This window comes from Verticillium alfalfae, genomic scaffold (genome assembly GCF_000150825.1).
Source record: "Verticillium alfalfae VaMs.102 supercont1.8 genomic scaffold, whole genome shotgun sequence".
Classification (NCBI taxonomy): Eukaryota; Fungi; Ascomycota; class Sordariomycetes; order Glomerellales; family Plectosphaerellaceae; genus Verticillium; species Verticillium alfalfae.
In genome coordinates, this window is record NW_003315031.1 from 1,287,467 (window position 1) to 1,299,768 (window position 12,302).

Sequence of the window (12,302 nt, forward strand, 5' to 3'; positions counted from 1 at the left end):
GAGAATGGAGTCGACTCTGCCCCAGAACCACCATCCCTCGACAAAGTGATCCAAGTCTAGAGTTCCAACCCGTCTTGGAAGCGTGGAAAGCAGCAACCGTATTGGCGGAACGGTGGGCAAGCGTCTCAACCGGCCACCCCGGTCAAGCCCGTCGATTCGCTTCCTACTGGCGTCTCTCTTTTCTCCAGTTCCAACATCTGCTGGATCGCAGCGGGATGCTTCGGCAAGCTCACGCACCCCGGACGAGCCCGCCGATGGCAGCCGATGGGGCCTTGGACGGATGAGCACGATGGATGCGGAAGGCCGGTTGAGTGGTTGTGTGACTGTGCGCGCCTGCCTGCGCGATAGTGCTTTCCTGCGCAGACGCATCATCATGCTGGTCTGTATTTGTTGTAGCGAGCTGGCTGGCTGGTTCTTGCAGTCCGTCCGCTGTGCTGGAGAAACACCAAGACTGCCCGCTGCAGCGCGCATGAAGCCCGCCGGGCGTGAGTGGACCCCCGCCCGCGGGCACCCACGACACAGTGCCTGTGAACAGCCGCTGCAGACTGGGCAAGGCAGCATCGAGCGGCGGGGTACGCCCAGTGCGACACGGCGCTACGTCATGCTAGCCCGCGCCCCTCTCCGCCAAGATCCCGCCAAGAGCCGCCCTCGGTCCCCTGAGCGGGCAGCTCAGCGCTCCTTCGGTCACTGGAGGGATCTCGAGAGCCTGAAGGAGGTGACCCCCGGGGGCCTGGGCCCCTTCGCTGGTGCTGGTTGCGGGTTCTAGAAAGCGCTAGCGTCCTGCCCGAATCTCACTGGCGGGCCAATGAGCGCCCTGATGCGACAGACGTGCTGGTGGAGTGCGTGGGGCACGATGGGTCTTGGCGATAACTGTCGCTGTCGCAAAGAGGAAGGACCGAATCCCTCTCTCGGGATAGCGAGGAAAAGAGCGCACAGGCAGATGGTTGCTTGGTGTTTCCCTACTTGCCTACCAACCCCGGTATTGTCCCAGTATGAGTATGGCACGACTGGAGGCCGGTCTTTTCTTTCACGACAAGCCAGACAGGTGCGGTCGGGGAGGTGGACATCATGATGATGCAGCAGCCAGCCATGGACTTCCGTGGAGGATTTGTCCAGGGAGTCGTACGTTGCTGCATATCCATGATGCATCTCGCAACACCTTTTCCATTCGTGCACGTGGGCCAGTCGGCAGAACAGTCGTCGATATTTTCGTTCACGGATGCAGTATCGGATGCTTTCTTCCAAGCTCTTGTCCCCGACTGAGCCGTCTCATCACCCCTACGAGCTAGCCTGCGCTGACGGCAAACGGCAGTTGCGCTGACGACGAGGCAGAAGGCTCTATGCCCACTTCTGTTCAGCTGTTCCAGCGTCACTGGCCACTCGCAGTCCCCAGCACTGACACGGGCCAAACGGCCATCAGACAACCGCTTCTCGTGCTATCCGAAAGGCCCCCCCCCCCCAAAAGCTGCTAATTACTGGCAACAGCACGCTTCCCCGCCGCCACTATCTCTCTATGCCTCAACACCCTCCACGCCGTCTGTCGCGTTATCTAGCCAGCCCACCACGCCATCGCAGCGCGACGCAGTGTCGGGGTTGTTCGAGGGACCGGCGCCCCCGCGATGGCACCAGAGCAACGTCGTCTCGGGTGCCGCTTGTACATAATAGACCCGTCTAGTCCATCCAACGGTGGCGGCTGTCTGCCAGGCTGAGGGTGGTGGTGGGTGGGTGTGCAGCCTCAACAATCCGGGCACCACTGTGAGAGCCTGATGTGGAAGCGCACACCCTTTCCGCCGCCGCCGCCGCCGGGCTCACAGCTCTGGGTGTGTGGCGTCCGTGCTCTGTCGTCGTATCGCGCCGGGCTGCCGGATGGTGAGCTGACGAGCGAGCAGGTACCTGCCTGCCTGCCTGTGCCGCCCCCCTTGTCCCGTCTGACTTTTTTCCGTGCCTGTTGTCGCAGAGAGATCGTCACCATCTGCACCAGTTGACTTTCAATACGCGAAGGGTTCCAGGTTCTCGCGTCGGAGAGCATCGAACTATTTTCTGCCCACTGATCATGCATGTTCCAGACCTTTAATTCAGACACTCTCTACCTCTGGTGTCGAGCCCTTTGGCGGCGGGCAACACGACCCTCTCTGTCGGTGCCATAATCTCCCGTATCTTTGCCATCTCGCACCATCTCGATGCACCCCACCAGATGCCAAATCAAACTCCACTTTTGCGATTGCCATTCAAGTCATTCGTTCTTTCTGCACGGAGCGGAAAAGCAGGACCCTGTGAATCAGTCTTGCCCCATCGACAAGGCCCCCCTGCCACCTCTGTCTTCGATGCCCAAGTTTCAATCATCGCTCAGCTGCAATTTAGCCGGTCATCGGACAGTCCAACCGAAGTGACGATGCCCCCCGAATCCTACAGAGCCTCCTCACCCGACGTCACCGGACCCAAGGTGCCTCGATCCTCTGGGTTCCCTCGACCATTACGTCCGTCATGCACGCCGTCGTGACGTGCCACGACCAATATCGCCCTGCCCTTCACACCCGTCAGATCCGAAGCGATCAGCATCCGCTGAATCCGTCCACTCTTTCGAGATGCTCATCACAAATACACACACCACTTTCGGATTCGTGATGAAATGCCACTTTCTCCACCTCTTCTCCCGGCCAGGGCGGATGAGGCTTGCCCGCCCGCGTATTCGCGTGACAGAGTGAGTGCAGCGGCTCAGCCCAGGTCTCACAAGGACGCCAACCTCGTCCGTACCGTCCCTGTGCCTGAGGGCGAAGGCATTTCATTCTTCCATGCCCCGTCCGGCGCCTCAAGCGAACCTGCCTCGTGTCAGAGACCGATTCTCTCGTGCTCGCGCATTCCGATCCCCGCCTCTCCCTCTCCGAGGACACGTTCCGTGGCTCTATAAACCCCTGGAGTGCGCAGTGCTTAGAATCTGTTCACCTGGTTCGCGGCCCGCTCCAGCTGAGAAGCCCTCGTGACTTTGGACACGGGGTCCTTCATTCCTCGCCCCTCCAGTGATCCTGGTCGCTGGATGGGGCGGGGGCGGGGGGCTGAGGGCGTCAGAGACAAGAGAGAGAGCAGATAAACATGTACAGCGAGGGAGAAACATCGCGGCAGAGGTGGCTACGTGCTTTGATGATTGAGGCTCTGTTAAGCGAACAGCCCACTCGCTGCGCTGCGCCGTGCACGTATGTCTCGCGCTCTTGCCGTTGTCCATTTCTTCGCAACGGGGGGGCATGATGAGTGAGGTCTGTATTTGGCACGTTTTTTCCTTTCGCAGCGACTTCGCCACGCCGCGCGCCCTGCCTCAAGAGGTGCCGCATGCGGCGAAACAGACCGACTCGTCAGCTCCCCCCCGGGGACGGAGTCGGCGGCTTGGTCCTCGGAGTCCGTCCCCGGTTCCTCGTTTTTTTTTTGGGGGGGGGGGGGAGGGGGGGGGGTAGAGAGAGAGAGAGGCTGGCAAAGCCAAAAGGTCGGATGAAGAAAGGACAAAAGGGCCGGAGAGCTGTCCGCGAATGGGCGCAAGCCCTCTGCCCGCGCATCTCTCTCCTCTAATGGCGCCGGTGGAGAAAGGGTGTGGCCAAGCAGAACAGGGACCATGAATCGCGGCACTCTCCTGAAGGAAAAGCCAAGTCCGAATTGACTTTTTCCCTCTTCCCCCTCGCGGAGATGGTGCGTGTGGGGTACGCACGCACTCAAACGCACCACCGCGTTTGTGCGAGCTCTAGAAGGGAAGCAAGCGGAAGATCGCGAGATTACGGGTGCGCGACGACGAGGCATGACCTGCCAGAGTAGGCGAGGCGTGGCGAACGAGTCGAGATTTACGGACGTAATCATTACCTTGCTAATTGCTTCCCCAGACAGCCACTGTCAAATCGTAATCTGGGGTATCGTGTCTTGTGTTCTCCTATGTACCCCTCAATTACCCCGTAGTAGGAAGGGGGTTGGATCAAAAAAGGCCACGTCTGGACTCGTGTCAAGCCCATCCCGCTAGCACGTTCCTCATATCGTAAGTTCTCGGAACAGCAGCTTCTCATCTCGTAATCATCGCGAAATACACTCCGCTCCAAACACGCCAGAGCTTCCTAGCCCAAGCCCGCCCAGTGCGTTGAGACCCCAGGTCAGCGCAGTGACCTCCCAGTCTAGGTCTTCCTGGGGAACCTGGTCCCCGGCAATGATGGCCGCACTTTCGGTAGGCGAAGGGATGTAGGCACTGTCGTCGGCCACATCGTTTGCCTCCTTCTTAATCTTGCGGGGCCGTCCGCGGCGTTTCGGACCCGGCGTCTCGGCTGCGGGCGATAAGCTCGCCGCAGATGACCGCGTGGTACGGCCACTGCTGCGGACAACAACAGCAGGCGGCTCATCCGTGTCGCCAACAGCGTCAACGGCCGCATCCGCTTCCAGCACTCTGTTCTTGAAAAATGGTGTCGCGCACGCCAAGATGTCGTTGATGTCCAACGGCCGAACAGCGGCCCAAACACCCAAGCTGACGCCACTCAGCAGCACATCCCATGCCGCAGCTGCCACCGCAGGGTGGTCCGCCGTAGAGCCAAGAATCTTACTGAACGCCATGGTCGTCTGCTCCAGTGTCGAGCGTGTCTCCTTGTCAAAGGGAAGGAACTTGCTGTGGCGGTGGTAGTGGGCATCTGGTGCGTTGTAGATCAGGCCAAGTACGGTTGCCTTGGCTTGCAGGCCAAAGGTAGCCATGGACACGAACCGGAAGAGCTCCGTCAAGTCACCGTAGCCACCGCGAGGGTGCGCATGTACGGTGCCCCAGCTGGCTGGCGCGATAGCTGGGATGAGCAGCGGTGCAAACGTGAGCGCCTTTCCCTGCGATTGCTAGCGCAGGGAAGCCAGGGCTGCCTGCCACAGCAGGAACGCAGAAGAGCACACCAAAACTCTGGGTCAGTGCTGCCATGAGAAGTGCCACGCTCGGCGTCCAACCTGCCGGCTTGGGAGGGAACAGGCGGTTCCGAAGCCTGCCGAGTGCAGATGTGGGGGGGCCTTCACCCGCCGAGATGATCGGCGTGGGTGTCAGAAGCAGTGCAAGATAAAATAAGTTTTGGGCGAAAGACAGGTTGACAAGATGCGCCAGGGCAAGGTAAGCCCAGAGAAACGGGATGTTCCTCCTGCGGCCTTCAGCGGACAGCAACAGGCTCCAAGCTATGGTAGCGAGCTCGACCTGCTGACCCCACCAGTAGCGACGCGCCTTCTCGGCCACGATCTCGAGGGCGTCCAGGTAGACAGGCGTGTCGGTCAGCCACTGGGCAACGTAGACATGGGTCGAGTTGTTGCCATAGGGAAGAATGCCCTTCTCGCCATATACTCTGTGACAGAAACGTTAGCAGAAAGCAACACGGGCGGCACTGGCGGCTGACCTGGCGGGAATCTCGAGAGCGCGCTGATCGGCCCAGACTTTGTAAGACAGGGTCGCATATCTTGAGGTTGTATAGCCTGCCAGAGCAAGACTTAGGGCCGCGAGGCCTGTGAAAAGCGGTGTGAGGATCGACCGTCGCGTGAGCCTTTCTCTCGTTCCTTGGGCCGGAGACAGCGACGTGTAAGACCGATACAGGCTTCGGGCGACGTATGCTGTCAAGACGGCAACACTGGTGGCGTGTGTGCCAACTGCTGCGACCGCGAGATAGCTGGAGTGTTGTCAGGATGGAATTCTTGAATTCGAGGCATGCGATCAACATACTCGATCTCCGGCTCAATAGGTACCGGCGCCATTGTGGAGATGATAAAGTTGACGGTACGCAAGAGGCAATAGGAGGAGGGTGGTGAGAGTGACCCTTCCTTTGATTGTGAATGTGGCAGGATGATCAAGTGAGAGAAGGCTACGGGTTAAGAGTTTGACGGCAGCAGACGCGACAACCTACTGTGGCGGTTGTTGTGGGAGCTTGGAACCAAACAACAGGCAATGACGTGAGGGCGTCATACCTGCTGGCGCTGGCTCGTTGAGGCAGGTGTGCATGTACCTGACCGACAGGGCAATGATTGGCCGTGCGGGAAGTATGCCTATCGATCACCTTACGCGTTTCAGGGCGTTGAGCTTGATATCCCTATGGCTTCAGCTCAATAAGTCTGGCGTGTTTCTTGACCATCTCCCATGTACGTCAGTTTGAGAGTTTACTGAACATCAGCGACTGAGCATGTCAAACTATTTCTTTTCGTAAGGTATCGATCACTCACTGACCATCCAAACGTACCTAGACAGGTATCGGGCAGCTTGAGCACAGGCCAACAGTCAAGCTGTCTGGCCGGTTGAACCACGGCAATTAACTTGACCAGACAGTGAGGTCGGCGCCGAACAGGCAGAGAGAGAAAAAAGCTGACTCTAGGCTAGGCAGGGGCCCGCCAACCCCACTCTACAGCAGCATAAAAAGATTTCTTGTCGTCGCTCCTCGAGCGCTTTTTTACCATGTCATCATCAGTATGGGTTAAAAACACCGTCATGTGTATTTTAGCTTAACGGCGGCTCCGTATGCGGTTTGCTGAGGGATATCCGTTTTCGATGGGGTTTTCTTCAGTTCCCGGCCAACAAACAATGTTCCATTTCTACCTGCCGTGGACGTCTCTCAGTCCAGGACGCGGGGGTGGTTTCAGACAGATTTTGACCGATATGCTCGACTGACTGAGCAATCCTTGTGACGAGAAGCCCAGCCAATTGAAGGCTGCGGCGTGGCTGGTGTTGCATCCAGATGGGAGTTCCCTCAAAGACGGCAGGATTGAAGAGCTTGTCGTGTTGCCCGGACACCTTAGTCATCATTCGATATCTACTTGTGGACCACACGCGATATCTGCGTCCCCGTCGGAGACGCTGATGCTGGATAGTCTCCATTTCGCATTCATACCGTCGGCGATTTGCAGACAGAGGTCTTCAGCGCCTCCGAATTACCAAACGTGCACACAACCAATCCGTTAGCTTCCTGATATACTACATGCATAGGACGGGAGACGCGGTGTGGTGCGGATCTTCGCACCTGCACGAAGCGTCGCCACTTCCTCCGTTCCCAAAGCACTTCATTTTAAAGGCATGGCCGGCCTTGCCAAGCCTGCACCAGTCCTCCTCCATGCCAAATAGCAGAGGAATGCCGTTCCTAGGGCTGTGACGGCACATGCAAACTGGATAGCCTGGTTCGCATACGCCTTCTGGCACCGCCGCAAGTCCAGCTTTCGGGTTCCATGGTAGTTCTCAGAACCTGCATTGACAATTGGGCTCTCCCACCAATCGTTCCCTGCAACTTCGTCCAGGTTCTCATGCCTCTCGCACTCGATGCCACCGAGAGCAACTGCATACGCCTGCACGACTGTCAGCACGAACCCCACCATCGGGCATCCGTTCGCACGGCAAGGACACTGACAATGCCGCCGCCAAGTAGTAGTAGACCACTCATCACGTCAAACACCATGACGACGTTGCTAGGTATCTTGCCGACAAACATGCCAGCCAGCTCCAGGAGCGCCACGACGAGGCCTACTGATCCCACGAAGACGGCGAACTGGATCGAGCCTGGCGGGGCCCCGTGAAGTTGCCCCCGCAGAAGGTCGACCGACAGGGCCAGCGCGACGAGGGCGAAGATGGCCTACGTATTGTATCAGCAAGCTGCTCATCTCAGCAGAAGCTTGTGACAATGACCTGGAGGATCCAGGCTCCGACCCCAACGTAGCTTGAGAAGGCCATTCTCGATGGGCGACATGTGACCTTTCCTAGATAGAAGCGTTGGAGCAGTAGGTCGTGGGCAGGAATGCTTAGGACAAGACTTGCACGCCCTATCCTGCCGAGAACATAGTCCAGCATTAAGTACCTGGGATCTTGGGGGGCGGCGGGCAAGGCATCTTTCTTAAGGCGAGATGGCCATGACTATGTTTGCGCGAGATGCCGTGGTGATACGCTTCACGAACGTGCGCACACAGAATCCGGCATCAACTCTGCAAACTTTGTCAGTTTCGACCTGTACCACCGTGCGCTGGAAAATGCCGAATGTGAAGATGTCGCTTGGTTCATCTTATTGTGGAGGTGTCGTTTCCCCCAGTTCGCGGTTTTACACTCGACGGTTTCCTCTTCATACGTTGGCCCAACCCAATAGGGAGAAATGGCTGTCTAGGCAGCGGAACTGTACATTCGGGTCTGGCCGCAAGATGAGAACCCTCGGCCAGTAACGACAAGGCCATTGAAAATGATGGGCGGTTTGCCTCATGTGTCACGTACGCAAACTTGACACCATGCTCGATAATGTGGCGAGCTGAGGATAGCCCAAGCTCGGGACGGTCTCTCTTAATGCGAGAGGAAGCGTACCGCTTGGTCGTATATGCCAAAAATAATAATCATTCAGCTTGTGTCATCAGCCAATGGCATCATCTTGTCATTGATCATAACACCATTTCTCATTTGGGGGAATAAGCTACCGTGCACCCATATCTAACCCACGCGCAGCTGGCCCGGAATTTCCGTGCCGGCTCAACACCAGAGTAGTAGCGAAAGAGGGTATCTGCCTTTTTTTTTTTCTTCCTTTCTTTAGTCCGAAGCGCCGAAGCATGTCTCCATCATAATGTGGGTGATCCTGTAAGGGTCCGAGTTGCTGGCGGGGCGGCGGTCCTCGAAGTATCCGTAGCCCTTGGCGCCGACCTCGCGGGGGATGCGAATGGAAGCGCCGCGGTTGGCGACGCCCCAGCTAAACTGATCGATGGCGCCTGTCTCGTGGCGGCCCGTCAGACGCTGATCGTTGTCCTCACCGTAGACGGCAATGTGCTCCTTGTGACGGCCCTCAAGCTTCTTGATCGCGTCCTCGATATACTTCATGCCACCCTAGTCTTGTTAGCCGCATTCTCCAGAGCGGTAAAGCGATGTGAGCTTACCTCTACCTCCATATCCCTTGGTGGAGAAGTTGGTGTGCAGACCGGCGCCGTTCCAGTCACCGGGAATGGGCTTAGGGTGCAGAGACACCTTGGCACCAAACTCCCTCAGAGATGCGCGCAAGGAGGAAACGGGCGAGCCAGAGGTGGTCACCCACTGGTACATGTTAGCACACACGTCGGAGGTGTGGCAATGGCAGGCGGCGGGACAACTCACTCTCAATACCGACACAGGGGCCGACCTGGAACTCCCACTGGGCAGGCATGACCTCGGCGTTGGTGCCAGATATCTTGACACCGGAGTATAGGCAGGCCTTGTAGTGCGCCTCAACAATGTCGCGCTGAACGACCTTACCGGCGCCGACACCACAGTAGTAGGGGCCTTGGGGGGCGGGGAAACCGTTCGAGGGCCAGCTGGCGGGAGGGGTCAGCTTACGTTACACCCTGTTGTTGGCTACAAGGTGCTGTCTCACCCAAAAGGACGGTTGCTGAGGTCGAGCAGGGTGTACTCCTGCTCAAGGCCGAACCATGGCTCGAGCGCAGTGTGAGCCTGCATGGTCTTGGCGCACTCGTAGCGGTAGTTGTACTTGTTCGGCGAACCATCAGCATCCCAGCACTCGGCGAGGACGAGGATGTTAGGAGTGCCACGGAAAGGATCGGGAAAGACGGCAACGGGCTTGAGGTAGACGTCAGAGTTGTCACCGGGAGCCTGCTCGGTGGAGGAACCGTCGAAGTTCCAGGTGGGAAGGTCATCAGGCGTGTACTCCTGCTCCTTCAGCGTCTATGTCGCGTGACATGTTAGCAGTTGAAACATCGAGCCGCCCCGCGGCTGACGTGGGATCTTGTAGATTTGCTTACGCGGGACTTGGAACGAGTCTCGCCAGCGGCATCGATCCAGATGTACTCGGCCATGATGCTGCCCTTCTGGTCGAGCTTCAGGTACTTCGACAACTGTCATGTTGCGTCAGCATGCCCAGAAACCATGCGCCGGCCTTGATTGTGAGCTCACAGTGTCGGTCCTGGAAATGTTGGAGGAGGGAGTCGCCTGCGACAACATGTTAGTATCGTGTGCGTGAATCCGGTAGGAAATTGTGGGACACCGCCGGTCCGGCTCCGGAGATGTGGAGCGCCAGAGCGCGGCGAGCAGACGGTGGGGTGAAGGGGGAACAGGTCTCACCATTTTTGCGGATTGTCGCGTTGTTAGCGGGGGACAATTGTGAAGGAGGAAAGGAACAAAAATCTATCTCTGGGCCAGAAGGACTGAAAAGTAAAACAAGCAGATCGTCGGGAGAAGGAGAGCTGAGGGGCAAGGGCGGTTTATCTACGAGAACCTCTGTGCTCGTATGCTCTGTGTCTTGGGGAAGAGGGAGGTGGGGTGGGTGAAGGGGTGTCGAGACTGGCAACCTGGATTCCTTGGCAACCTAAAAGCCCAGCCAGTCTTGAGTTCGAGATAAGGACCCCGAATACTACTTCAGGGGGGGTGGGATTGCCATGCAGGTTGTCAGTGTGCTCCGGTGTACCCCCACCACATCTTTCTCTCACCTGCCAGCCAGCTCGCCTGGTCACCTGCGGCCGAGGTCAGCATCGTGGCATCAGTTTCTGGCAATAGCCTCCGTCTGCGGCGAGAAGACTCGAGTTTCGCGCGTCCCCGCACGTCCAGAGGATGGAATACTGCAGACCATTCGAGTAAGGGCATCGTGCTTGCGAGTCGGACCCAGGTGGCAGAGGCACATTATGGAATTCCTCTGGCTTGGGAGCACGGCCTGGCATGATTTCCCCAGGTATCATGCCCCCCCTCCCAGGTGTCCCATGCTTCTCTCCATCGCGGATGGCGCCAACTTCGGCCTGGTCAAGAGCCAATGGAGACTGGCGCATCAGGGTATTTTCCTCCGCCCTGTTTGTATCTGCGCCTGTGCTTGTATAGCAGTCTGCGGCTTCGCGGCCCTGGAGGTATTTTTCTCTCTTCCTCTCTCGTGGTATCTATTCCGAGAGGATTGACCCCTCAGCTTCGTCTCGGAACCTGCAGGCCGATGCCGGCACGCGCGTTTGTGTTTCTCCTGAAAGTGAGATCGGCTTGCTTTTTAAGGTGCCCAGTGGCTGGTGTTGCACGAATGTCACATTCTAGCTTTTCACTTCGCCGCAGTGGTGTCGCGGCCCTCCATGCCAGCCCCAGCGCCGACGTTCATATGACCTGCTTCAAGTCGATCGCAAATGCGTCGCTCACGATTCGGTGTCTGTTTCCCGACAAACCCCACGGTGCTGGGTTCTCCAGAGCGGCCCCAGAGTCCGTACATCGTAAGCTCGAACCTCTAGTTCGTGCTGTCCAGGTCATCAGAGAATTTCATGTCGGTTCCTATTCGCGAGGTTGATCTTATCGTCTGGGTGTGATTGGCCGATGCGCGCTTTTTACATAGTTGAATTTGCTCGAGGCGCAGCCAACCGGGCGTCGCAATCAATCAGCCGTCGGTAGGTTGCCAGGACTGTGTACCTGCATCGGTCTGTCGCTTGTCTCGTCTCCCTGAATGACCTTTACGGTCGGTTGGTACCGCCCCTCCATCTCCATCGTGAAAAGCGTGGTCGACTAGTCTAGCGAGCCATGTCTGTTGATCGACAGATTTCCGGCTTGCTGTCAGGCGGGTCTGACATCTCCAGCATCTCCTGCCTGCAGCATTGAATGGGTCGGCGCAGACTGGGCATGGCCCCATAGGATTCATCGAGTATGACCGTGCCACCTTGTCCTCGTCCTCATCCTCGACGATGGCGGGCCACTGAGCACCTCCAATGGGCTTGAAGATTGAGCTATGGATAAACGCTACACACGAGTCCATATCTATGCGATGATCGTAGTCAGGTCAGAGATGAATGAAGCACAACAAGCAGGGCAACCACGAACGTGCATGGCTTTGACCCACCACTCCTAGAAGCAGGCGCAGGAAGCACCACAGGGTTTGGAACGACTGACTCAGCCACGCCCAGCATTTACCGGCGAATAGCCGATGCCGCTCTTCCTCTGCGCAAGGGCCATGTCGCGCTGGGGCGGCGAGCCCGAACTTGGCCCAGACGGCGGCCAATTTTTTTCGACACCTCCCAAATCATCATCATCGGCTCCGACTACAGCCGCGCTACTGGCCTCCTGAATCCCCTCGGGCTCAACACCACATCAACCTCCGCGGCAGCACGAAAAGAAAGTACACCCACCGTCATCACACCTACATCTCTCACAGCCATGTCGTCTCTCTGGAACACTTTTTAGCGGGACAAAAAGTCCTCGCAGAAAGACGCGGTCGCTACGTCCGCCCCGGCGCAACCTCCCTCGAAGCCAAAGATCGACCCTCGAGTCACGGCTGTCGACACATCTCAAGTACAATGCGATCGAGGTCGAGGCCCTTTCCTCCAGAGCTTCCAGGCTTCTCCCGACCCCCTCTCAACTAACACCCTCTTTC

The 12,302-nt window shown here is 57.8% G+C and overlaps 4 protein-coding genes across 4 annotated transcripts in view; 1 reads left to right on the forward strand and 3 right to left on the reverse strand.

Moving 5' to 3' along the window:
- Positions 1-766, forward strand: part of VDBG_06819 (predicted protein) — a gene marked incomplete at both ends in the record, with an annotated part of 1,514 nt that extends 748 nt beyond the window's left edge. The window contains one exon of the mRNA XM_003003211.1: positions 56-766. Within this exon, the coding sequence (XP_003003257.1) occupies positions 56-766 (711 nt within the window). The remainder of the gene's footprint in view (positions 1-55) is intronic.
- Positions 767-4,047: 3,281 nt separating this feature from the next.
- Positions 4,048-5,733, reverse strand: VDBG_06820 (conserved hypothetical protein; the record flags this gene model as incomplete). The annotated part of the gene is made up of 4 exons (XM_003003212.1): positions 4,048-4,796; positions 4,897-5,330; positions 5,382-5,648; positions 5,702-5,733. 4 exons carry the CDS (start codon positions 5,731-5,733, stop codon positions 4,048-4,050), a joined length of 1,482 nt encoding a protein of 493 aa, XP_003003258.1.
- A 1,293-nt stretch (positions 5,734-7,026) lies between these two features.
- VDBG_06821 (predicted protein) lies at positions 7,027-7,687 on the reverse strand (the record flags this gene model as incomplete). The annotated part of the gene is made up of 3 exons (XM_003003213.1): positions 7,027-7,305; positions 7,368-7,589; positions 7,643-7,687. 3 exons carry the CDS (start codon positions 7,685-7,687, stop codon positions 7,027-7,029), a joined length of 546 nt encoding a protein of 181 aa, XP_003003259.1.
- An 834-nt stretch (positions 7,688-8,521) lies between these two features.
- VDBG_06822 (glutamine synthetase) lies at positions 8,522-10,039 on the reverse strand (the record flags this gene model as incomplete). Its single annotated transcript, XM_003003214.1, has 5 exons — positions 8,522-8,812; positions 8,863-8,966; positions 9,077-9,273; positions 9,333-9,640; positions 9,869-10,039. The coding sequence occupies 5 exons, from the start codon at positions 10,037-10,039 to the stop codon at positions 8,522-8,524; spliced, it is 1,071 nt and encodes a 356-aa protein (XP_003003260.1).
- Between the last annotated feature and the right edge of the window lie 2,263 nt (positions 10,040-12,302).